Source organism: Terrapene carolina, unplaced genomic scaffold, assembly GCF_002925995.2.
Source record: "Terrapene carolina triunguis isolate 2854851 unplaced genomic scaffold, T_m_triunguis-2.0 Scaffold97, whole genome shotgun sequence".
Lineage (NCBI taxonomy): Eukaryota > Metazoa > Chordata > Testudines > Emydidae > Terrapene > Terrapene triunguis.
The window spans coordinates 15,597,330-15,624,444 of NW_020664448.1; the positions used below are offsets into that span (position 1 = coordinate 15,597,330).

At 42.6% G+C, this 27,115-nt stretch overlaps 1 protein-coding gene across 1 annotated transcript in view; it reads left to right on the plus strand.

The window, feature by feature from the left end:
• Positions 1-4,351: 4,351 nt before the first annotated feature.
• Positions 4,352-27,115, plus strand: part of DEUP1 (deuterosome assembly protein 1) — a 74,142-nt gene continuing 51,378 nt past the window's right edge. Inside the window, 3 exon segments of the mRNA XM_026651682.1 lie at positions 4,352-4,389; positions 21,379-21,550; positions 23,063-23,158. Of these exon segments, the coding sequence (XP_026507467.1) occupies positions 21,431-21,550; positions 23,063-23,158 (216 nt within the window). The 5' untranslated portion in view covers positions 4,352-4,389; positions 21,379-21,430.

The window sequence follows — 27,115 nt, forward strand, 5'->3', positions numbered from 1 at the left end:
GACTGCATGGTTACCTGTGCAGATGAGCTCTGCGTGGTCACCTTTGCTCTCCACGCTGGGCAAACAGGAAATGAAATTCAAAAGTTCGCGGGGCTTTTCCTGTCTACCTGGCCAGTGCATCCGAGTTCAGATTGCTGTCCAGAGCGGTCACAATGGTGCACTGTGGGATAGCTCCCGGAGGCCAATACCGTCGAATTGCGCCCACACTAACCCTAATTCGAACCGGCAATGTCGATTTCGGCGCTACTCCCTTCATCGGGGAGGAGTAGAGAAATTGATTTTAAGAGCCCTTTATGTCGAAGTAAATGGCTTCGTTATGTGGACGGGTGCAGGGTTAATTCGATTTAACGCTGCTAAATTCGATCTAAACTCGTAGTGTAGACCAGGCCTTAGTAAACGCTGAGCTAAAGAATGGGGGGAGGGGAGCAAACTTTTTGGAAATTTTGCATTTCATTTTATTATTAGCTAGTCTTTAAAGACTGACTTTTTTGTAAAGAACATGGTTAGGAAGGAGGGTGTGATTTTGAGAGGATGGGGGCTGAGTGTGAGGGGATGGGGCAGGTAGTGACAGGGTTGGGATGGGGAAGGGAGGGAGCAGAATGTGAGGGTATGTAAGTAACTGTATGATCTTATTTTGAATTGTTTTTCCAAGGTAGTGGTGTGTGTACATTTCTTGGGTGGTGACTCTTCTTAGATGCTCCTGGAGTACAGCATCAAACTCAGCCATCAGCGCCACAATTTTAAGGAAGTTTCCATTGTTTGGCAAATAGAGCTGATCTGAAGTGCCACGCAGTGCTAGATTTTGGGTAGCAAGCATTCTCACAATGGCAATGAGCCTTTTCAGAACATTTTGCCAGTAAAGAGACTCTGATGAAATCTTCTCTTGATGCTGATAATCTATGGGGCCTTTAACCTTAGTCTCATCTCAAGCTCTTTCCACCTATGGAATGCTCTCTGGTGATTTGCTGCCTTCTCGTGGCATGCCAGATTTCTAGCTAGATTTTTCCAGTCCTTTGTTCCTGTAGAACCCAATGTGACTGGAACGTTAGACTGGAAGAGTTTGCAACAGAAACAGTATGCAGCATTCTGGGTTTTTGAGTACATAAGCCATGGCCTCTCCACTTTGTCACCATTGGGGATTTCATGCCAGAAATATGTTGGATGGAAACTTCTATTTTCATTGTCTTTGGGGAACATGAAGTTTTTCACTTGCTGTGGCCCATGCAGTACAAGGAAGTCCCTCAGGCTACTGCTCAAGTGGGTCCACAGTCCTGGATCATCTAGACTTAAGGAATTAAACTCTGCAGCAGCTGTTTCTTGCACTTCCATCACACTCTTCTCTGATCTACACTTTTCTTCAGGAATGTGCATGGTTACATCCATTTGAGATGAAGATATGGATGCTGGAGTAGCTACCAGGTCACCTGCACTCTGACTAACTGGAAGATCAGGCATCTCCTCACCACTCACATCCTCACTGGGGCTGGAAGGCTCACCGTGAAAGGCTCACCGTGAACATTTGTGTCTATGTATCTCAGGAGACCTCCTTCCTGCTTAGATAGAAAAGCTTCCTTTGCTTTCTTTCTTTTTCTAAATGCTGCCCCAGAGGGGCATTTTCTTCTTTCACTCATGACTGCTGTTCTGTGCCAGCTATAGTGGCTCTCAACACTCAAGTGAAGGGGACAAATAAGCAGGCTGGTAGCAGGGCCTGAGTGAGGGAAGATATCAGGGTCTTAAGGGCCTAACTGGCTCCTACTACTTCAGTTGACTGCCTGTTCTCCTCAAGTGGGTTCAGGGAAGCATCAAGAAACAGGAAGCTTCCTGAGAAGCTGGTGTTAATCAGTCCAGGCTCCTGGGGGTGCTAGAGAGGTACATAAGAGACTCCTCCTCCTCCTCTCTCTCCCTGCAGCTCCTGCTGTTTTCTGTTAGTCCCTCTCACCTTTTCTCCTGCCTGCCTGTTATATCTCTTGTTCCCTCCTTCCTCCAGCACAGCACTCCACCATCTCCGTGCATCTAGAGCAGAGAGAATACATATGCACCAGCAGCAGACACAATTTTCTACACTCTGGGTCCTAGTGGCACCCCCCCCCCAGTCTGGCACCTGAGGTGGCTGCCTCAGTTCGCCTCATGGTTCAGGGCAGGCAATAGCAGGCTTGGGAGGGGGCTGAATATAAGAGTTTGGGGCAGGCAGTGACAGGGTTGGGACGGTGAAGGAACAGTACTGAGTGTGAGGAGCAGGGCATGGTAGGCCTTGGGCAGTGAGATCAGGGGTTGGGAGACAGGGCAGAGTGTGACAGGTAGGGTGACCAGGTGTCCAGTTTTTGACCAGAACACCTGATCGAAAAGGGACCCTGGCGGCTCCAGTCAGCACCACCAACCAGGCCGTTAAAAGTTTGGTCTGCGGTGCTGCGGAGCTAAGGCAGGCTAACCCTACCTGTCCTGACTCTGTGCTGCACCCCGAAAGTGGCCAGCAGGTCCAGCTCCTAGGCAGGGGGGGCCACAGGGCTCCGCACATTGCACCCGCTACAAGCACCAGCTCCACGCTCCCATTGGCTGGGAACTGTGGCCAATGGGAGCTGCGAGGGCGATGCCTGCGGGCGAGAGCAGCACACAGAGCCTTCTGCCACGCCTCCACCTAGGAGCCAGACCTGCTGGCCGCTTCCCGGGCGCAGCGTGGTCTGCGGTGCCAGGACAGGCAGGATGCCTGCCTTACCCCCCACGCCGTGCCACTGAGTGGGCGCCACTGAAGGTAAGCCCGTGCCCCAACCCCGAGCCCCAACCCTAGCTCTGAGCCCCCCCCCCAAACCCAGAGCCCGCTCCTGCACCCAAACCCCTCATCCCCGGCCCCACCCCAGAGCCTGCACTCCCATATGGAATCCTCACCCCCTCCTGCACCCCAACCCCCTGCTCAAGCCCAGAGCCCCCTCCCACACCCTGAACTCCTCTGCTCCACACCCAGCTTGGAGCCCCCTCCTGGGCCCCTCATCGCCAACCCCACCCCAGAGCCCACACCCCCAGATGGAGCCCTCACCCCCCTGCACTCCAACCCCCTTGCCACAACCAGCAGCCCCCTCCTGAACCCTGAACCCCTCATCTCCATCCCCACCCTACAGCCTGCACCCCCGAGCCGGAGCCCTCACCTGCCTGCCCCCAAACCCTCACACTCCGCCCCCTCCTCTCCCCATCCCAACCCTGTCATTGCCTGCCCGAACCCTCACACTCAGCCCCCTCCCCATCCCAACCCTGTCATTGCCTGCCCCGTCCCCTCACACTCAGCCCAATTCGCTGCCCACTCCCCTCACCGCCCCGCCCCCTCACTCTGTGACCCGCCTCCTGCCCCGTCCCCTGCAACTCCGCTGGTCTCAGACCCTGAGCCTGACCCTTTCCCCGGTCCCGCCCCAGCTCCTTTCCTCAGCCCGGTCCTGCCCCGCCCGCCCTCGCCCTTCAGCCCGCTCCCCCCGCAACGCGCCTCCTCCTGTTGGCCTTTCGCGTTGCCCTGGTAACGGGAGAAGCCGCCGGGCCTGTCCTGTAACCGCCGCGGGGTGCGGGAAGGCGGCAGCCGGGGCGGGACGGCGCGGCTGGGTCGCGGGTGCCGGGGACCTGGGACCGCGCTGCGGCGGCGCACGCACGCTCGGAGGAGCAGAGCAGGAGCCAGGCTGGTAACTGCCCCTGTCCGCCCTGGGGAGCAGCGAGAGCGGCGGGCGGATCCCGCGCTGCGTCCGAAGCTGAGCAGCACCGGGGTCTGGAGGCGACTCCACCGCCAGCACCCACCCGACGTGAGCATCCCTGCAGCGGGCACTGCCACAGAGCCAGGTACCTACGCCGTGCCAGTGCCAGCTTCACCCCGACTGCTCCCTGCCCCACAGAGCCGGGGACCTACCCCGTGCCAGTGCCAGCCTCACCCCGACTGGTCCCTGCCCCCACAGAGCCGGGTACCTACCCCGTGCCAGTGCCAGCCTCACCCCGACTGCTCCCTGCCCCACAGAGCCAGGTACCTACCCTGTGCCAGTGCCAGCCTCACCCCGACTGGTCCCTGCCCCACAGAGCCGGGTACCTACCTCGTGCCAGTGCCAGCCTCACCCCGACTGGTCCCTGCCCCCACAGAGCTGTCACAGAGTTGGGGTTACTCCAGATCCCCAGTGCCATACTCACTATGAGCTATTCCACAGAGCTACTCCACAATTCAGTGTGCGTGGGGTATTTGCAATTGAAAAGTTACAAAATTAAAAAAAGTTGAAACACTCCACATGTAGTGAATGTCTGTGTAAGTATACACATAAGAGTCTAAATTACTTTATTTCATTGTTTGCTTTTGACAGTTTAAAAGAACAATATAGAGGGGGAAATGGAGCAGAAATTGCAAGTGTTGCAGGAACAATTTGTGGTTGGGTAAGCACTGACTTCTGTTTTGGGGGTTGGAGCCCTTAATGGAATTGAATTTTTGTTGTTTTTTTAAAAGATGTAGAACATAGTTTTAAGATAATTCTTCTCCCATGCCCTTCATTGCTTTTTCTATGTATATTATGGAGAAGTAGTAGTCACTATTAAGTAGGGCAGTACAGCTCACTCCATGGTAATTTAATAATCTGATGCCTGTCTGTCATTTATTTAAATGTTTAAAACTATTTTAATTTACGTGGACAAAAGAAAGATGTATGAGCAATTTTTGGAAGCCCTAAGAATTTTCTTAAAATTGTTTTTAAAAGAACAGTTAAAGTTGGCAAGCCACAGTAGTATAGATACCGATCACATCATTTACAAAACCCAAGCTCTTAAGAGCAAGGAAATGAAAAGTTAAAGATATAATTAATCTTAGGTTGCCTACATAATAAACATAAACACATTATTTTGATCAAGTATTAAGAAATGCACTTTTTATCACAACAGAACAGTCTTAACTCTGACACAAAATAAATACAATTATTTCATCTGTAATCTCAATACACAACCTTTCTAAAGAAGAAATATAAACATGGCCAGATTGTGAACTTCTTACTTAGTTACTGACACAAATAGTACCATTTAAATCAATGGGATTTATTGCAAAGCACTGTACTACTTAACATAAGGGTGGCAGAATCTGGCCCTACATATGTACACATTAATGAGACATTTATCAGCTTCAGATACAAGTCCATATACATATAGCCAGACTATGGCCCATCCTGCTCGCTGCTAGAAGGGAGCAGGGGGGTCGTAAGGGATCCTTTTACTCTTTTCTACCAGTGCCACATACCTCTGCTTTTTTCATGCAAGGGAAGCAGGCTTTGCAGAACCACTCTGTCCCCGCCTTCACCCAGGTGGGTGGAACCTTGATTCCACACGTGGTGTAGTTAAGTTGACACATCAGGGAAAATATACTACAAGTATAGAGACCTGGATAGTTTATCCCTTCCCAGAGCAGCAGAGAGATTGTGACTTACTGTGGTTTTCCAGGAGCAGCACAACAAAGTACCACCCTTTATTATGGGTTAGACAACAAACTGATGATTTGGTCCATAATTGTTATATGTTTTCCTATAAAGCAACATATACAGCATTGTAAATCTCGAGTAATTATAACTATTTTATAAAAATATTCTGTCTATAAATATAATACTTTAAACGTAAAAGTATTCCTTAAAATTATACAAAAATCAATATAACACATTAAAAATGCCATGGGTCGGAATAAAGATTGTGTTGTACTGAAAAAGGTGTTTGTTTACACTTGATAAGAATAACATATTTATGTTTTGTATAGAATACGTTAAAAATGTATTATGTTACATATACGGTTTAATATGTCTTGGATTATTTTTCTTTGCTTATAAGTGCTTGGATTTTGTAAATGATCTGATAGGTAAGTATGGTGATGTCACACAACAACCTTAACTGTTTTTTTTAAATAAAATGTATTGTTTTTAGACTATATTTTAAAATTAATTGGAAGGATCCTTTAAAGGTCAAATTTGCTCTCCTCACTAATAAATCTGACAAATGTTTTACTTTATTTTATCAACTGGTGGTTTAACAGCTTTGGTTGAGATTTCAGACATTTTTGCAGTAATTCACTTTACATAAAAAGCAGTTTTGACTTAAAAGTTGGAAGTTTGCAAATTTTTTAGTCATATTATAAACTAATTCCTTTGGCAATAAAAAAAATCCATTGGCCAAAATATTGCTGTCTTAAAAAGCAGATACTGCTCTTTCTTAAAGATTTTAATATGCATAATTACTGGGACTAGCACAGTGTACACTTAGCCATCAGTATACTAGAGAAAAAAGAATATTCCCTGAACATTAGCAAGACAAATTGTATAAGGGTTAGCAAAATAATGAAGATTATTTTGCTGCTATAAACACTCAGAATACACAGATTATCTAGCCACGTATGTGTATGGATGATGGAAGGAGTGTAACTGTTAAGTAACTGAGCTCTGACTAATGCAATTAGGTTTTGGAGAATTTGATATTTTTTTAAATTTTGACAAATAATACTGATGTTTATTTTTAAACATTTTGATTTGTATCTATTTAAATTTTCACAGTTGTACAAAATTATGCGTTTTAAGCCTTTTTTAATCAATTTATATTTTCAAATTGTGGGAAATTGTAGAGGAACCTGACAGTAATTGTTTGGTGGACTTTGAGATTCAAAAAGTTAAACCTAAACCGTTAAAAGTTAATCCATTAAAACATGAATTCTCAACATCAAATGTCAAAATATACAGTGTAAATATCCTTAAATCAAAACTCTGATAAATTCTCAAGCAACATTTTTCTTACTTTGCCTATCTGGAAATTTAGATGATCATAGATGGAAATATTTTTTCATCAGTTTGTGTATGTATGGTGAAATCAATGTTTACTGATATTTTCACATAAAAATCTAATCCATCCAAGCCTAAATTTAATGGAATTTAATAACAGCAGATCCTGATGGACTATTGCAGGAGTCGGCAACATTTGGCACGCGGCCCATCAGGGAAATCCACCGGTGGGCCGGAATGGTTTGTTTACCTGCAGCGTCCGCAGGTTTGGCAAATCGCAGCTCCCACTGGCTACGGTTAACCGTTCCAGGCCAATGGGGGCTGCGGGAAGCGGCAGCCAGCACATTCCTTGGCCCACACCGCTTCCTGCAGCCCCCATTGGCCTGGAACGGTGAACCGCGGCCAGCAAGAGCTGTGATCGACCGAACCTGCGGACGCTGCAGGTAAACAAACCAGCCCGGCCCGCCAGCGGATTTTCCTGATGGGCCACGTGCCAAAGGTTGCTGATCCCTGGACTATTGTATTAATAATCAGATTACATTATTCCTTTTTTAAAAGCTATAATAAAGGAAAAATACATTAACATTCTAGTATCTGGTTTACATATCTAAATACAAGTGAACTTATGATTTAAGATGAAACTTTCCTTAACCTATGTTGTTGTGCATAGACTTCGGTTCACATTTACATACATAATATCATAGGTGATGATCCAGATGTCTGCAAAATCTAAGTATAATGAGGAGAGAGGGCAAAAAGGAAAGAATGATTTTCTGGACACAGCATTTTTAGAAAGTTTTAGGCTCTAATTTCCGTTTCTAAATTAAAATTTTAACTATTATAAAGAATAAAGACAAACAGGTTCTTCTTATGTCTATTAGGAAACATTAGGAAAATTATACAAACTGTCTAGAAACCTGGATGAGAAGGAGAATGAACGGAATTGGTGATTGAAGAGCGGGGCATGTCTAGTGGGTAGAATCAACTATCGTTGAATTAGAAGAGAGAGGCGTGGTCATTGGTAATAAGTTATTAATTATTATCATTGTATGTATTATCATAGTGCCTAGAATCCTCAGCCATGGAGTAGGTCCCCATTGTGCTAGGCGCTGTACAAACACAGAACAAAAAGATAATCCCTGCCCCAAAGAGTTTATAGTCTAAGCATAAGACAAGAGACCACAGACAGATGGGGGATACAAAGAAACAATGAGACATTATGGTCAGCATGGTAGGCTATGGTCTCAGCACCTGAGCAGCCTAAGGTTGACAATGCTTTTGTAGACCTCATGGCAAAGGAGAGTTTGAAGGGTGATAATGAGTTGGTTTTGCAGATGTTTACTGGGAGCTTGTCCTAGGATGAGGGTGCTTGTTTGAAAATTTAACAAGTGGATGAGAGAGGCTGACATCATGGACCAATCTGAGGTCAGAGTTAACCTTTCAATACTGAATGAGAGATGATAGGTAAGGTAGGGATAGGTCGTGAAAGACTTGAAAGTGAAGACAAGAAGCTTATGTTTTATACGATAGAGAAGAGTGAAGTAGTGAAAGGATTCAAAAGAGAGGGTGACATAGTTAAAGTTTGCTAATCTAATTCTGACCCAGTTCAGTAGTAAACAAAAGTTGTTACAATCTGAAAGATATTTGTGGTTTATGTGGAAAGCTGAATTGGTATTCATAGTGGAAAGTTGTCCGCAGTACAAACCACTATCCAAAGCTGGCATTTTTGTTGGCAGATTTAGTACAGAAGGCTGATGAAAAATTACACACTGAGGGTGTGGAAAGGTGGGATTTAAGCAGAATAAAGTAAACAACCTGCACACACACACTATTTGCTTTTTCTGGTGCAGCCCCATCCTTCCATTCTGTCATCATGTAAATTACATCAATTTACCGATGTGTAATTTACTGCACAATTTAAATGGGTTGTGCCCGGGTTACCTCACAGCCTCTCTCTCTATGTGATATCACAACATATGGGTTCAGCTGAGGTGCTGAATCTAAACAGCCCATAGCTGTATCATACAGGGACTGTTGGTGCAGGAAGTTTTCAGTAAGGGGGCCTCCATTATAGATTCATCGATTAAAGACAGGAAGGACAATAGTGATCATCTACTCTGTCCTCCTGTATAACACGGGCCATAGAACTTCCCCCACATAATCCCAGAGCATATAGTTTTGAAAAATATCCAATCTTGATTTAAAATTTTTGTCAGTGATGGAGAATCCACCACAACTCTTGGTAAATTGTTCCAATGGTTAATCATGCTCACTGTAAATGTACACCTTATTTTCAGTCTGAATTTGTTTAGCTTCAACTGCCAGCCATTGGATCCTGTTATACCTTTCTCTACTAGACTGAAGAGCCCATTAGTAAATATTTGTCCCCATGTAATTACTTATAGACTGTAATCAAGTCACCCCTTAACCTTCTCTTTGTTAAGCTAAATAGATTTAATCTATCACTATAAACCAGGTTTTCTAATCCTTTAATCATTCTTTTGGCTCTTTTCTGAATCCTCTCCAATTTCTCTACATCCTTCTTGAATTGTGGTCACAGTACTCCCAGCAGCAGTTGCAGCAGTGCCAAATACGGAGGTAAAATAACCTCTATATTCCTACTCGAGATTCCCCTGTTTATTCATCAAGGGAGTGAGTGCATGTTGGCCACAGTATCACACTGAGAGCTCATGTTCAGCTGATAATCCACCATAAACCCTAAATCTTTTTCAAAGTCACTGCTTCCCAGAATATAGTCCCCCATCGAGTAAGTCTGGCTTACATTCCTTGATCCTAGATGTGAACATAACACACATTGTTTGCTTGCACTCAGTTTACCATGTAATCCAGATTGCTCTGAATCAGTGACCTGTCCTCTTCATTATTTACCATTCCCCCAATTTTGTGTCATCTACAAACTTTATCAGTGATGATTTTATGTTTTCTTCCAGGTCATTAATACAAATGTTAGGGCCAAGAACCAATCCTTGAGGGACCCACTAGAAATACACCCTTTCCATGATGATTCCCTGTTTATAGTTACATTTTGAGACCTATCAGTTAGCCAGATTTTAATCCATTTAATATGTGCCATGTTAACTGTATCTAATTCTAGGTTTTAATCAAAATGTCATGTGTACAAAATCAAATGCATTACAGAAGTCTGAGTATATTACATTAACACTATTACTTCTATCAACCAAACATGTAATCTCATAAAAAATAATTTAGTTTGACATGATCTATTTGCCATAAACCAATGTTGATTGGCATTAAATTATGTTACCCTTCTTTAATTCTTTATTAATTGAATCCTTTATCTGCTACTCCATTATCTTGCACAGGATCAATGTCAGACTGACAGGCCAATAATTACCTAGGTCAACCTCTTTATCCTTTTTAAATATGCACAACATTAGTTTTCTTCCAGTCTATTGGAACTTCCCTAGTGTTCCAAGACTTATTGAAAATCAATAAAAACAGTCTAGTTTCTCAGCTAGCTCTTTTAAAACTCTTGGATGCAAGTTATCTGGACTTGCAGATTCAAATGTCTAACTTGAGCAGCTGTTGTTTAACATCCACCTGAGATACTAGTGGAACAGAGTGTTATCATCATATGGTGAGACTATATCATCAGTCTTTTCCCAAATACAGAACAGAAATATTTATTGAACACATCTGCCTTTTCTGCATTATTATATGTAATTCTACCATTTACATCTGTAACCCTTCTGCCAGGTGAAATCGGCAACAACAAGGGCCAGGTTCAATGTCTAGTGGTTTCTCTTAACAACACAAAATGGAACTGGCTCAAGGCCCCACCAAGTAATCTGGGAAAACGAAATAACACCGCTGGGTGCTTCTAAGGGGTAATACTTCCCCTCTCACAAGCATTAAGTCTGTGTACAACAAAATGATCTTTGATTAAAAGGGGAAAGGGGACCCAACATTAATTTGGCAAAACACCACAACCATAATTCAAAAGCATGTGACGATAGGCAAACACCCACCACACAGTATGTTGGGCATTATTCTTTGCTTCAGTTTCTCACTTTGCAGTGTGAAAGCCCAACAAACAAATGTCCCTTAACACACACCTCTTCCTCCTCCTCCTCCTCTGTTGTACCCACTCACAGTTGCTGTCCTTGGTTAGTGGAGACCCAGAGTTCAGAGGTGCATTCACAGAGGTTCACCTTCCACCCTGGGGAAGGTGAAGGCATCGAGCAATGCCTCTGCTGCTGCAGCCACTGCTGCAACTGCCTCACAGTTGCTGCGATTCACTTTGCCATTGCTGCCCATGGCTGCCACTGTTCACTCTGCTGCAGCTGCCTCTCTGCTACATCGTTCACTCTGCCACCTGCTTCTCTACCGTGACATAACATTCTGAAGTTCCAACACATAATCCAGCTCTCAATGACTTCAGCAGATAGTGGGGAACCTCATTGCTAGTGCAAGCTGTGCAGTCACTTTCACTGCAACACTGTCCCACGACAGGTGTAAGGTTCAGCACCCAGACCTGGTTATCAGTGACTTCAGCTCTAGTGATCACTGAACAAAACAGGGACTCTCAACTGATGCTAATCAGCTACCTCTTTAAACAGTGGAGACAGGAGGTCCAAATGATGTCTAGAACTCCTTAGGCAGTACCTACACCACCATATAAGAACACATAGGCATCAACTTTTCCTGGTGCTCGTGCCCCCCTCGCCCCGCCCCAACTCCACCCCTGCCCTGCCCCCATTCCAACCCCTTCCCCAAAGTCCGCACCCCAACTCCGCCCCCTCCCTGCCCCTATTGAACCCCTCCCCAAATCCCTGCCCCGGCCCCACCTCTTCCCCCGAGCGCGCCACGTTCCTCCTCCTCCCCCCTCCCTCCCAGCGCGTGCCGCCACGAAACAGCCATTTTGCAGCGCAAGCGCTGGGAGCTAGAGGGAGAAAGTGGGCACGCGGCGCACTCAGGGGAAGAGGCAAAGCGGAGGTGAGCTGAGGCAGAGGGGCGTGGCAGGGAGCTGCCGGTGGGTGCAGAGCACCCACCAATTTTTCCCCGTGGGTGCTCCAGCCCTGGAGCACCCACGGAGTCGGCGCCTCTGTAAGACCACCTACCCCCACCCCCTCTCTTCTTCACTGGGATTTGGCATTCCTTCCCCCTGCTTAGAGAGTGAGATTCAGTTTAGCTTTTACCCACTTGATCTTTCTTAAATAGGTTGTAATAATTGATTTTAATGTTCCAGTTATGTGAATCATCCCACCAAGTTTCAGTAATAGTATCTAGCTTGAATTCATTCTAATAAATGAGCAATTCTAATTCCTCTTGTTTGTTACCAAGGCTCCTAGCATTGGTTTGTAGATAATTAAATAATTCCTTCTCTTCCTGTCCTTTGGTTCCTTGATTAATTTTGTACTCAACATCTTGATTCTGTGCTAAATGAGTCCTCGTATCTTCCATCTTTTTACCCTCCCCTTTTGTTACTCGTTAAACCCCTCCAACCCACTGAAATGATTTAACTTCAAGAAGTTCATTTTTTAGGAGGGGCAAATTATGGTCATGAGCAGCTCCCCGCCACGCCCCTCTGCCTCAGCTCACCTCCGCCTCTGCTTCGCCTCTTCCCCTGAGTGCACCGTGTGCCCACTTTTTCCCCCTGGCTCCCAGCGCTTGCGCTGCGAAACAGCTGTTTCGCGGCAGCATGCGCTGGGAGGGAGGAGGGAGGAGGAGGAGGAACGTGGCGCGCTCGGGGGAAGAGGTGGGGCCGGGGCAGGGATTTGGGGAGGGGTTCAACTGCTTCATGACCAGAGAAAAGAAGAATGGGCATAATATTTGCTAAACATGTAACTTTTCAGATTAAATATCAGTTTAAGAATAAGGAGGGATGGTTTATTTTATTAAAGGGTACAATTGCTGGCTTAGTAATAACAGTGGGCTCAGTATATACTATGAGTCAAAAGCAAATAACTTTTTAAAGGATTTCTTTAAAATGTTGCAACATTATTATGGGAAAGGGAAATTATATTTGGAGGAGACTTCAATTGTACACTGATTCCTTACTGGGACAGAGCTGATAAAAAAATTAGCTAAGGAAACAAATGCAGCATTAGACTTTCTATACCAATAATTCTGTTTCAGATTGCTGGAGAGAATTGCATCCAGCAGAATGAGATTATACATTCTAGTCAGTCATAATTTATATACAATAATAGATTTAGTGTTAATCTTTAAATCCTTAAAGAAATGAGGGAAAAATTGGCCCTATTACATGGTCAGATCATGTCCCATTGGAAGCAATAATTGATAGTTTGGATGGGTCCCAAAGATCACTTTTTTGGAACATGAATTTTTGCTTCTCCAGGACAAAGATTAATCTGCAGAACAATATAAAGAGAGTTCTACTATAGGAGGCAGGTAAAGAAGTATTTAGGGATCAGTTGGTTAGCAGATCCTTTCATTTGAAAAGAGAAATAAGTCAAGAACAATTAAAAGCAGAATAGGACATAAAAAGGTTACAAGAGATTCATTAAAACATAGGTTCAAAAAAAGTATATAGATAATTCATTAATATTAGGGGGAAATTGCATATGTTGATGACAGACTACTGAAAAAGCCATTAGATATACGGATGTTTTACAAAAAAGGAAATAAAAGTGATAAGTTATTGGCTTCGAACTCTAAAGGCATCCAGTAGCAAAACAATCAGCAAAAGATAGTTGTTCATCCTAATGAAATGTGTCACTTTTGCTGCTTATTATAAAGGTATATATACTTCAGATACTCCAAGCTCTGAAGGTATTCAAAATTATCTAGAAATACAGCAGGCTTGCCAAAGATGTATAAAATTGATAAAGAACCTTTAGAGAAAGAAGTAACAGAAGAAATTGTAGAGGCAATTGCAAGGATGAAAAGTGATAAAACTCCAGGATCTGATTGATTTTCAGTTAAATGTTTCAAGATATTTATATTGGGGGGTACCTTTAATTGTCGAGGAACTTCCACAATCTATGAAAGAAGCTACTATTGTTCTCCCTAAAGTTGGAAAAGACCTTATCTGTATGCACCTCTTATAGGCCATATCACTGCTGAATCATGATACAAAGATTTTATCAAAAATACTAGCTAATCAATGTGCAATCCTGGCCATGGAAGAGAATGAAAACAGCAGGAAAGGTAAACTATTATTTTACCTTATTGGAGAACAAGGCAGAGAAATCTGCACCACTTTGAAGCTCACCATTGCCTCCAGCCTCACTACAGTCCTAAGAGCCCTGGAGACCTGTTGCTCCCCACAGCAAAACGAAACTGTGGAGCAACACAGGTTTTTCACTAGAGACCAGTTTGAAGGGGTGTGGAGATAGACCCCTATGCTACTGTTTTATATATATATGGGGACTAGACAGACTTCCTTAGTCGGGACTGTGGCAGTTGGGATCACCACCTGTGGGAGCGGCTGCTCAGGAAGATGATCCCATATTAGACAGATGCTTAAATATGGGGCATGCAGTAGAAGCCACAAAAGACAGGATGAAAGCCCTAGGAGGCACAACACCCCAAGAAGTACATGAGATGAGACAACAGAAAAGGAGAGCAGGTGGCCAGGATATCATACCCATAGTGAGATGCATTTACTTTGGGAGAAAGCATGAGCTGGTAAAGGAGCAGTGCCCTGAGCTAGGACAGTATTGCATATGGCAATTTGAGCCATTTTGTCAGTGTATGCAAGAGCAGAGTAAGGTCTCAAAGATTCAGTCAGACTTGTACAAGAGGGAAATGGACAGCAGTGATGACATGAGTCCAAGACAGGGCAGCCAAACAAACAAAACAAAACGAAACAAAAAGCCGCGATCGCGATCTGCGGCGGCAATTCGGCGGGAGGTCCTTTGCTCCGAGCAGGAGTGGGGGACCGTCCGCCGAATTGCCGCCGAACAGCTGGACCTGCCGCCCCTCTCCGAAGTGGCCGCCCCAAGCACCTGCTTGGTAAGCTGGTGCCTGGAGCCGGCCCTGGTCCAAGAGCATATCAGGTTCAGGCTGCTGGGACACAAAGGAAACAAAGGACAACACCAACCTCTGTACATGCAACTCTGTTAATAGTGAAATGCCCTCTGCGATTTCAGCTGGATGGTGGGGCTTCCTGCAATGTGATTCCTCAGTGTGAACTGGACTCAAACACACTCATTACAAAGGGAAGGCGCAGTCTGCTAATGTACAGTGGGAGCATAATGTAGCCCAGGGATTGGTAACCTTTGGCACGCGGCACACCAGGGTAAGCCCCCTGGCAGGCCAGGCTGATTTGTTTACCTGCCGCGTCCACAGGTTTAGCCGATCGCATCTCCCACTGGCCGCAGTTCACCGCTCCAGGCCAATGAGGGCTGCGGGAAGCGGCGTGGGCCGAGGTATGTGCTAGCCGCTGCTTCCCGCTGCCCCCATTGGCCTGGAGTGGCGAACCGCGGCCAGTGGGAGCTGCAATCAGCTGAATCTGTGGATGCGGCAGGTAAACAAATCAGCCCGGCCCGCCGGGGTGCTTACTCTGGCGGGCCGTGTGTCAAAGGTTGCCGATCCCTCATGTAGCCTATAGGAATATGTGACCTCATAGTATCAACTGAAGTTTGTGGTGGTGGATGGTAAGCACTCCAGACCTCTCTTGGGGTATACAGCTATAGAAGCCATGGATCTGATCAGGATATAGTGTCAGAATTTTATAGCTGCAGTGCAAGAAGCAAAACGGGGCGTTCCGTGGACAATGGAGACAATTTTAAAAGCATATGGGGATGCTTTCAAAGGCGATGAGTGCCTCAAAGGAAAGCTGCAACCAGAAGTAGACCCCAGAGGGATAACTCAGTGGTTTTAGTATTGGCCTGCTAAACCCAGGGTTGTGAGTTCAATCCTTGAGGGGCCATTTAGGGATCTGGGGCAAAAAATCTGTCTGGGGATTGGTCCTGCTTTGAGCAGCGGGTTGGACTAGATAACCTCCTGAGGTCCCTTCCAACCCTGATATTCTAACCTTGGTTTTTTTTTATATTCTAACCTGTGTGCTTACCACAAAAGGAAAATTGCAGTGACACTGTGCCATCCAGTACTGAAGAGGCTTGAAAGTCTGCAGAGCAGGGGTATCATAGAACCTGTAGAAGCCACTAGAACCTGGGTAAGCAGCATGGTGGTGGTAAAGAAGCCAACAGGCAAATTACACATCTGCAGAGACCCAAAGCCAGTGAACCAGGCATTGAAAAGATGCCACTATCCACTGCCCACAATTGATCAAATTTTGCCAGAACTTTCCAAAGCCAGAATCGTTATGGTATATGATGTGAGGAATGGGTTTGGGCACATAAACCTGGATAAAAATTCCAACATGCTGACACCTTCGCAACACCATTTAATTGCTACAGAATACTGTGCATGCTGGTGGGCATAAGCCTAGCACCCAACGTGTTCTAGACGGGACCCTGGAATGACTGCCTGGGTTAAAATAATTGCAGATGATATCCTCAGTATAGGTGAAAGGAGCAATGAAACAGAAGCTGAACAAGACCATGACAGAAAACTACAGGCTTTTCTACAGCAATACAAGGACAAGAACATAAAATTCAGCCAGAAAAATGCAACTCAAAGAGCTCGAGGTGATATATATTTTGGGACATCTGCTCACAGCAAAGGGACTGAAAGCAAATTCTAACAAGATCAAAGCAGTCAGAGACATGCCTGTGCCAGTGAATATGCAAGAGGTATAGCTCATAGGAATGATACATTTTCTGTCCAGTTTTTCTCCCTTCCTGTCTGCAGCAGTGGAACCAATACATCAACTCACAAGGCAGGATGCTGAGTGGGCAGGTTCCCAACAGCAAGCATTTAACATACTGAAATAAATTATAATGGATGCTAGGAGAGCCACTGACACTCCAGTGTGATGATTGGAGAAAGGTTTGGGTGTAGCTCTTTTACAGGAGCAGCCGGTTGCTTATGCCTACAGAGCCCTGTCAGAGATTGAACATGGGTATGCCCAAATAGAAAAAGAGTTTGTGATTGTTGTATTTGGGGTTGAGTGATTCCATCAGCACACTTATGATCACTCATTAATAGTGCAATCAGACCACAAAATTCCTAGAGACAGTCATGGCAAAGTCCATTCTTAGTGCTCCAAAGAGATTGCAGTTCATGTTGATGCACATCCAGCACTACCAGGTAGAGATCAGATGTTGTCCAGAACAATTACTGGTGTTAGCTGACACCCTGAGCAGGTCATATATACCCAGCACCAGGGAGTTGGGGGAAGAGAAATCAGGATATTAAATCCATTAACTTGCTGCACTATCTTCTAGGTTAAGCTGATGGAAATCAAAGACATTATGAAAAAAATCCAATTACAGGCAGTCAAGACAGCAATACTAGCAGGGTGGCCAGAAGACATAAGCTAACTACTGGTAGGAGCAGAACCGTATTTTCAAATTAAAGATGAGCTGAGTTGCAGGATATAATTATATTTTGAGGAAGAGAGCTATTGTCCCCACCTCATTGCATTGGGATGTCATAAAAAAAATATGCCTCACAGCTGGGCATGACAGCTGTCTTAGACAGGCTCAAGAGTATGTTTACTGGCCAGGAATGAATACATTTGATAGATGGGTGTGACACCTGTTGTTTGTGTGATAACCACTTGCAGAAAGAGACTGTTACCACATGAGCTGCCCGCCTGACCATAAGAAAAAGTGGGAGTGGACTTATTTACCTTCAAGGAAAAACAGTACTTGTTTACAGTGGATTACTATTTGTATTTTTGGGAGTTTGATGCCCTGCCTGATACCATAAGCAAGTCAGAGATCAGCTATACCCTTTTCATATCCACTGGTTCTGGAATGTCTCTGTCTGCCTTGATCTTTAACTGTCCCACTCTCCCATGGTACCAGTGCCCTCAAGTTAGGCATTATGGCTCAGATCCTCAAAGATATTTAGGCTCCTAACTGCCTTTGAAATCAATGGAACAGTGGTTCTCAATCTATTTACCACTGTGGACTGCATATGCAGCTCTCTAATATATATACTACCTTTATGGCCCTGAGGATGTCACATGGGTTGCAGCTGTGTGCTGATTGGGCCATGGAACAACCGCAATGGAAGTTAGGAGCCTAAATACCTTTGTGGATCCCAGCCTATGCTTCACAACATTCTAGAAAAGTTATTTTATACAGAAAGCTAACTTTCATAGACACAATGGCTTCTGGTCAATTAGAAAGAAAAAATCTAACTAATTTATATCAATCTTTGAATAGAGTCATAGAATTTAAGGACAGAAAGGACCACAAGATCATTTAGTCTGACCTCCTGACATCTTTCCTAACAAAGCAATATGGTTTATATATGCACCAGAGGAAAAGGATTTGGATAGACAAATTACTCAAAAGGAATGGGCTTTGATCTGGAAAAGAAGATGACCAGAAACTTCAGTTTGTAGTACAATAAAAGAAAATTTATTTAAGATCCTGTTTCAGTGGTACCTTGCACCAGTCAGGTTAAAATGGAAAGAGACATTGAACAGAGGAAATGTTGGAGAAATTGTGATGAAAGAGGAGATTTTATGCATGATGGACATTTCCAGTCATTAGAGAGTATTGGGATGCAATTAGTAATGAAATATTAAAAATCATTGGGGCTTCATGGTAGAAATGGTCTCACTCAAAGAAATGAAGAATTAGTCACTCATGTGCTACTAGATTCCAGGCTACTGATAGCCTCTCATTGAGAAAAGAAACACAGCACAAAATTAGAGAAGTGGTCCTAAAAAATAAGGGAGGATGTTCTTATGGAAAAATTAACCTTCAGTTACATACCCTAGTAAAATAGAAGACAGATGCTTAGATACTTGATTACTATTTATTCAATACTCAGACAATGTACATTTGCCTGCAAAGAAACTACCATGCCTGTCCAATTTTTTTGGAATATTAATGTTTGATAGAGACACCTGGTTTGATAAATAGTAGTCAGTTGTTTCATTCAATTTAATAAAATCACCAGAAACAAGACAGGCTGGTGGTAAGAGGCTCACTTTGTAATATGATAACATCCTGCTAAATAGAGAGATGTTCACTATTATATCATTGCATAATGTTTCTCTAAACAAAAATACAAGCCCAGTGTTGTAATATTAATGTTTTATTCCTGATATTTATATGGCAATTATTGTAAACCTTCTTAAATAAACAGTTATAAAAATGGTTAAGAGGTGTAGTCCTTCTCAAATATACGTTCGATTTAATGTTTGGATAATAATTGAAAATGTTTAAATAAATTTTAAAAATGAGATAATATCCTGACTTGCTTTTAATCCAGAAGGCAACAAATACTGAGTTTCTGATTACTGCCTTTAATATCCAGTTCAGGAATGTAAATACAGGGCTAGTTAGTCTCTGTTCAAATCTCTCGACAGTAAATAGCCTTCCTGCTTATGAAAAGTCATGACCTGGAAGTAACATTGTAAAAATGTCATTCATCAGTGTCAAAGGAGTCCTGTTGAAAAGGATAAATTTCAAACTTAACTTCAAAGGTTTGGAAACCTTACTACTTTGTGTTTGAAGATATTGTGCAACTCTGCTTTTAGGAACAGCACAAGTACAATGGAAAAAGGTTTCTTCATCTCCTGAAGAGGATATTTTCTCATGACTGGTCTTTTTTCTCTTTTTAGTGAAAGTAAAACAGTTGATTTAATAGGGAGATGCTTTGTTGCTTGAGCTCTTTTACCAGTCAGACTGGGAAAGTCAATAACTAGCAGTCTTGTTAACTAGACTTAGTTTTAACAACCTTTTGGCCTTCACATTGGTCAAACAATGGGTCACAAAGACCTCTAAAATACTTTTGTTGTTTTGGTGACATTCTGGAAGTTATTTCTGTACTAGGACTGCAGGATCTGAATGATTGCTTCAGTCTGATATTGGGAAGACAATGGGTATGTCTACACCAGAGCAGGAGGTATAATTTCCAGCTGTGATCAAGCTAGCACCCTACAAACAGTAGTGTCACTACAGCGTTGCAATTGGCAGGATGGTCTAGCTGCTTAAGTATGTATCTATGTTTCAGATGGGATTGTACTCAGATGGCTAGCCCATCCTGCTGCTCACATCACCAGGGCTATATTTCTATTTTAGCACACTACCTCAATCAGAGCTAGAGCAGGTATGTATATCCAAGCTGGAAATTACACCACCAGCTCCTAGATATACCCAGTGTCTGTCACTTTCTACTGCACTATGTGAAGAGCACAGTCTGTATACTATTCAGAGATGCTAATCACATCAGTGAAAAATTAACCTGCTTGAAACCAGGTGTTTTTTAAACTTATCTAAGTGTCTGATGTTATAACAAAAAATAATGCTGTTAATATATCAAGCTTTTCTAATTAAAATGTTTATATATTAAAATAGTTAATCTGTTTCTGAAAATATCAGTTCACTTATATGTGATAGAGTTAACTGTTTCCCCTTGAATAATTAGAATAACCACCTTTTCTTTTGGGTAGGGATATCTGTGCTTGCTATGTGCAAGCTTTCTAAATACTCAGCTAATTTAAGTCTTTCCTTGTAGGATTTTCAGGGTAGGTTTTGTTTAAATGCCCAAATTAATAGAAGGGTTCAGTCAAAATATTCCCTTCAGCTGGCTTATCAAGCTTGACCACGCTAATTTTTTAGTTGCTCTCTTTTGGTAAGGCTGGACTCACAACAGTATTTCTCTAGTTTTACACTGGAATAAATCCACAGAAATGAAGTTACACCTGTGTAAAATTGGAATAATGCAGCAGTGAATCAGGTTCATAGTTAAAGAAAAAGACATAACTTTTCCATATGAGAGGGTGAATGGAGAAGAAATCTCATAGGACAGATGCTGGTCTTCCTGTTTATCCTTCACTCTGGAAGGCACCCACATACCACGGTAATGGGTATGGTCTAAACAATATAGAATAGAGACATAGGGATGGAAGCACTATCTGACAGCCCTTCTTAGGGCTCCAGAAAATAAAGATTGGGAACCATTACATTAGCTATGGGTTGTATGACCAAATCCAGGTCTGGCAGCATGTAGTTTTGAACTCTCCACACTTGGGATTTTGAGAGATGGAACTTGGTGGAAATGAAAGTTTACTATTCAGCAAAGCATGTTATTTATATGACCTACTATCAGATCTACAGGGGGAAATATCCGTTTGACAAAAAATAATGAACACAAGCTGCTAATTTAACTATATATTGTTCATATGGCAGCACTATTGTGTGGCTACTATTGTTGCATTGATTCTTCCACAGTAGTCCACTGCCTGTTCAAATAACATACTAAATGGATGGTAGACTATAATCAGGAAGTATTATAAGGTATTTATACTTGATAGGAAGTCCAGAATACATGCTGGAACTGCCATGCGTAAGGGCTTTGAAAAAAACACTGTAGCCTCCGACCCTAACTTCAAGCTAAGGTAAGAATCATGAACTGGGATTCTGTCTATGTTTGAAGTCATCCTTTAGCTTTAAGGCTCCTCCCCTTCTGCCCCCACCTCTAAAGACCTGGTATTTCTATGAGAGTAAATAAGTTACAGTAATCTGAATAAAAATATTTTTTGTCTCTAAATCTATATTTGGAAAATTTGTGTTTTTATTATTAGAGCTTCTCCATGTGAAGCTGAGCTTCAGGAATTAATCCACCAAATTGACATCATGGTAAACAACAAGAAACTGGAATGGGAAAGGAAGGTGCGAGCTTTAGAGGCAAGAATGGATGTCCGGGATCAAGAATTAGCAAATGCCCAAAGCAAGTTGGATCTGAAAGGTCAAGAGGTACGTACATGAATACCATCTCCTATAAAGAAAGCATTTAATTCTGGGAGTTAGTTAATAGCATGCTTTATAAATATGCCTGTTCATGTATCACATCAGAATACAGAACAAGTTCTTTAAAGATCAGTAATGATCTCTGATATTTTGTATTAAAATGTGGTTCTGCTCTGAAAAAATTACTGTAAAAATGTCATTGAGCAGTTCAATATTTAGTAACAGAGGGTCCTGTGGCACCTTTAAGACTAACAGAAGTATTGGGAGCATAAGCTTTCGTGGGTAAGAACCTCACTTCTTCAGATGTTAGTCTTAAAGGTGCCACAGGACCCTCTGTTGCTTTTTACAGATTCAGACTAACCCGGCTACCCCTCTGATACTCAATATTTAGTGTGTCTCAATTATGTCCAGTTCATATATGTCCACTGTTTACAAGTAAAAAGTTGATTTGATGGTTTTTCTAAATGCCAGCCCAGCTAATTCAATCTGGGATTTTAAAGTCAAAATGGGTTCTTTCCTTCTTGTGCATTCTCACTAATTATAAAGGTTCTCCAGGCCAAATTAGGCCTTCATTTACACCTTGGCAACTCCATCATTATTACTATTTATATTGCAGTACCACCTAGGATTACTGATCGAAGATCAGACACCCTTTCTGCTAGACACTGTACAGATGCACAGTCATATCTACTGGGTATACATTGAGAGACGATAGTGCAATCCTCGTGTCTCCCAACAATTTGCATTTGTGTAATTCAAGTTTAGTAAAGAAATGTGAACAAAAATCCATCTTGCGAACTCTTGGCTATGTTGGCTCTGCAGAGTTAATAGGAGTAAAAATTAGCAAAAAAAATTGTTTTGTCACTAATGAAAGCAGGTGTGATTTTCTATACACACATGAAAGATGATCTGTGCAGTAAGGTTCTATTTTACCTTTTTCACTATCCACAATGGCAACCCCTTCTGTTATTCAGATTTACCTACATTTTGTTGCCACGATGCTTGTGAGTTTGTTTCATTTTAGCGGGATGTTTGTTTGTTTGTTTTTGTGTTTTGTTTTTGTTTTTAAGTAATGCATAAACATGCACATGAAAAGATAAAAATGTAAAGAGGTTCATTGTTGCCTTAAATGAGTGATGGGCGCTGCTTATTTATGAGGCTAGTCCAGCAAAAATTTCACGCAGATGTTAATCTGCCCAGTTCTCAACTCAGCTACTCAGGTCAGGTGGTGGTCTAAGGAATTGCTCCTAAGACAAGATCTTTCAATACACAATTATATAATGCTATAATCAAATGATAATGTAAATATGCAATGGACTTTTTGGGTACAAAATCTCAAACTTAAGCAATTTAGTTTTGTGGTATCTAATTTTACTTTTTAATAGCTTGTTAAAATACGTACAATAAAAATATTTACCTTACGGGCACCAGTCCTATTTACAATTTTGTCTATGTTAAATATTAACCTTTTAGGAATTATTTGGAAAAAGTAAAATTGAATGTTTATTCTAAATGTAGGTAGGGATACTTCGACAGAAGTTAGACAGCTTGCAGAAGACTAAATATGAGATGGCTCAGGATTTCGAAGCTCAACTTCAAGCACTGAAGTCTCAAGTAAGGAAAAAGTCAGATTCAGTATTTTACAGTGGTTCAATATTTTCAGGTTAGTTTTGTAGATTTTGAACAGTTTTCTAAACTTACTTTATATTTCCATTTCTAATCATATCAGCTAATATTTCTTTAGAATTATTTAAAGACTTACTTTGTGTTGAGAATTTGGTTTGATAAATATGAAGTATTTTTGTACTCGTTCAATTTGTGTTATCTACATGTAAAAATTTTATCCTTAACTATTTTCTAAAAAATGTTTCTAATGTATAATTTAATAGATGTGTCTTCATGGATTTGTGAATGGTAAATTATCACACTTTTTAATTTTGGGTGACCATATCCACTTTCATGGGTTCAATTATCATTTCTATAAGGAGAACTCTGAATCTACTTCTCCACACTGGACTTATTGTGACAATGTGATCAAAGGACATGGAAAGAGCCTCTGCCAGATGTAAAACCTGTGGACTATGGACTAAGTACCTTAAAGGGCTAAAATCACTTAATCAGGGTCATGATAATTAGAAGATGATTGCACACAGGGAATCTTGATGTGAGAACTGTCTTTATGTTGACGTGTTTTAGATTGCTCAAGGTTGTCTTGTTTTTAAGTTAAGATTATTTGTGTTATGAAGGCTACTGGAAAGCTCTGGAAACAGCTTTCAGGTTCATAGTTTTCAGGTTCATAGTTCCAGCTATGAACAGATTGGTAGTTTTCCATGAGAGAGGAGGTATAAAAACCAGAGGGAACTGGAAGAGGAGGCATCAGGTTGGATTCATTTTGCTTTTTGATTATTTTGTTTGCTCCATGTCTGTCCTTTTTCTCTGTTTTTCTCTGTTTTCCACTCTTAGCTATGAGTCTAATGGGTGTCAGGTTAACTGAACTTCAGTCCATAGTGTTTCTCAGATTTTAAAAATGTAGCCTAGACAGTCCTAGATTTGGTCTTTTCTTTCTTATCTGATGGTGTCTTCAATGTTTTCTGCTAATGGGAAAGGGAAAGAAACAAAGGCTTGGGCTATACTTAAAACTTATACCAGCATAGCTATGTCAGTCAGCGGTGTGAAAAAAGCTACACCCTAATGACATAGCTTTGCTGATAAAACCCCCAGTGTAGATGCAACTATGCCAACAGAGGAGTGCTTCTGTTGGCATAGGTAATGTTATTTGGGGAGGTGGTGTTCTTACACCAGCAGAAAAACTCCTCCTGTCAGCACATGCTGCATCTACACCAGGGGCCTGTGCCTGCATAAGCTCTGTAATGTAGACATAGTTTGTCCAACAACCAGACCTCTTCAACAAATCAGCCTTCCAGTAAAACCTCAGATGGACCTCGGACTTGGCGTGGCCAAGTAAAAAACTATAATTTTGATCTGATGGTGACAACATTCCTTACCCACATACCACCAGACCATAAAATGGAGCATCTGTTCTTTTTTAAACTTCCATTTCCCTTCCTCAGTCTTCTCTTTTATCTGTGTTTGCCTGTATTTGGTTGGAGAAATTGATCTGACAAACAAACAGCTTTGTAAATAAGCTGAGAGTGTTTTGGTTGTCAACTAATTACCACTTTCAGTCTTTTAAGAAAACAGTTATGAAACAAAAGCTGTTTTTGTAACTTACAATGTTTCCCTGCATTGTAAATATAGATACAAGATTTACATCTTGGTGTGATTACTGAGAAGTTAAGCATTAGACAGTGAAAAAAAGAACTCTAGTTTTCCTCTAGTGATTCTGTACATATATATTCCACAGTATATAAGTGTAAGTAGGTATAAGTGCATCCAGTGCACTAGAGTCGGAGACCTTTGCTACCATTACCACCAAGTGGCTTATGCTGCCCTGTTTTCCTCATGCTCAGAAACAAAAGGCATAAAAGGGGCATGGCCACCACATCTTTCTCAGTTCCTTCTTACCATCTCTAGCAAGAATTGGAGCTCCCCATCACTCTTCAGCTTCAGTTAACCAGCCACTAGTCAGAGATTTCTCTAATTGTACAAGGTTCTGGTTATAGTTAGCCTTAGCATAATTTAGTTTATTAGATAGAGTCCTTTTATTTAGGAATTCAGTAGGAACAAATCCCCAAGATTCAAACAATGTGCCACATGCTGGGCTGTGATTGTTGTTACAGATAGGCACAAAAGCTGCCTAATTTGCATAGGTGAGGGGTGTGTGAGGGACAAATGTCCTATCTGTACCCCCTTTCCTATGAGGATGAAGAAACTGGGATTTCCACCTCAAAGTGCATCTTATAAAAGAAATAATGCTTCCCTCCGCAGTGCATGACCCTGATCACAAGAGAACGAACAGCTCGGCCACAAGGAGCACCCCTCCAGCTGCCCCAGAGTCTAAGACAAAATGCTGCTCTTCTTTTTCTCCGGTGGCCTCCTTGAAACATTTTAAACTTTCTTCTTTATCTGAGAGGCAGTTGAAGTTTCACTCTGCACCCCACATGAGTCCTCCAGTGTCACGTCAAGGTCAGGTCACAAATACTGACACTTACCAGCGCTGTCTGAGGTGGCACTGTCAACTCTGTTTCCACTGGTGCCATTGAGCTTGCGGTCATCACTGTTATAAAAAACATATTTGTTCCCAGCACTGTTGGGTCCAGTACCCCCGGCACCTGCAGCAGAACACTTGCCTCTTACCTTACCTTACAGTCTCCCCCAGGTCAGTGCCACCAGCATCATTTACAATCACAGATTCCTCACTTCCACTGGCTTCTTCATCACAACCCTCAATGACGGCACTGTCAGCACCACTGACACTGACCTATTCTTTTGCCTTCCGACCATTTTGCCTGCTTCCACCAGCTCCGTCATATACATCCTCTATGTCAGTACCTTAAGGACAGCACCAGGTTTTGCTGACATTGAGACCTCCACGAATGCCAAGTGGAATGCTCGTCCATTCACTAAGGAGAGTTATACCGCCTCTTCAAATTTGGACCATGATAGACCTGTATTTCCTCCACAATCTTTCGGGTCTCCTTTTAGGTCACACTCTAGTGATGCCAGAATCAAGGGGCAAGATTGGCATTTTTACAAGGAAGTCCATGTATTATGCCTATCACCCTCATGGGCAGTTCAAAGAGTGGAATCCCCCGTTGGCTTTATTGCGCATCTTGGACTGCCCCAAGACTGTCTAGACCACTGTTGGAGTCTCAGTGTAGGAGATGATTGCATTCTCCCTTTCTGGAGACTTCAAGGGAGGATCCTCCTACCATCCCTCAATCCCCTCCTTTGCTGAAGCCCACAGAAAAAGATGCAAGAAAAGAACACCTAGGTGTTCCCATCACAATATTTCATCTTCTTTGATGCATAAGGCCATCACCCCACAGTTAACATCACCCTCCTCCCCACCCCACCCCCAATAGAGGGCTTTAAAGTGTTTCAGGACCTCATGGCCACATCTCTAGGATTGCAGGAAGAGCTTGTGTAAGACCACCTACACAAGTTTTTTGATATCTTACAAACACCTACCACAAGAAGGGTTGTCCGTCCCATTAATGAAGCCTTTCTGGAACCTGCGAAGAACCTCTGGCAGATGCTGGCCTCCGTCCTGCCCATTCTTAAATATGTGGACAGGTGTTATCAGGTTTCCCAGCAGGAATTTGATTATTTCTTCACCCACCCTGTCCCAGAATCCCTTGTGGTTATGGTAGCCAATGAGTGTTCAAAGCAGTCTCATCCTAGGGCCACTTCAAAGGATAAGTTTAAAAGATTGGATTTATAGTGCCTTTCTGGCACTATCAATCGGCCTATATCACTGTGCTTCTTCAGATGAGGGTGTTGAATTATCAGGCACTATTGTTGAAATATACCTTTATTAACTGGTGAGCAGTTTCCAAATTGGGGGACAAAATTGCGTGAAGAATACAAAGAACAGTTCTTGGCCACGATCTCTGAAGGACATCTCACTGCCTGAACATCGCTCAAAGTGGCCATCAGTGTGGCCAACAC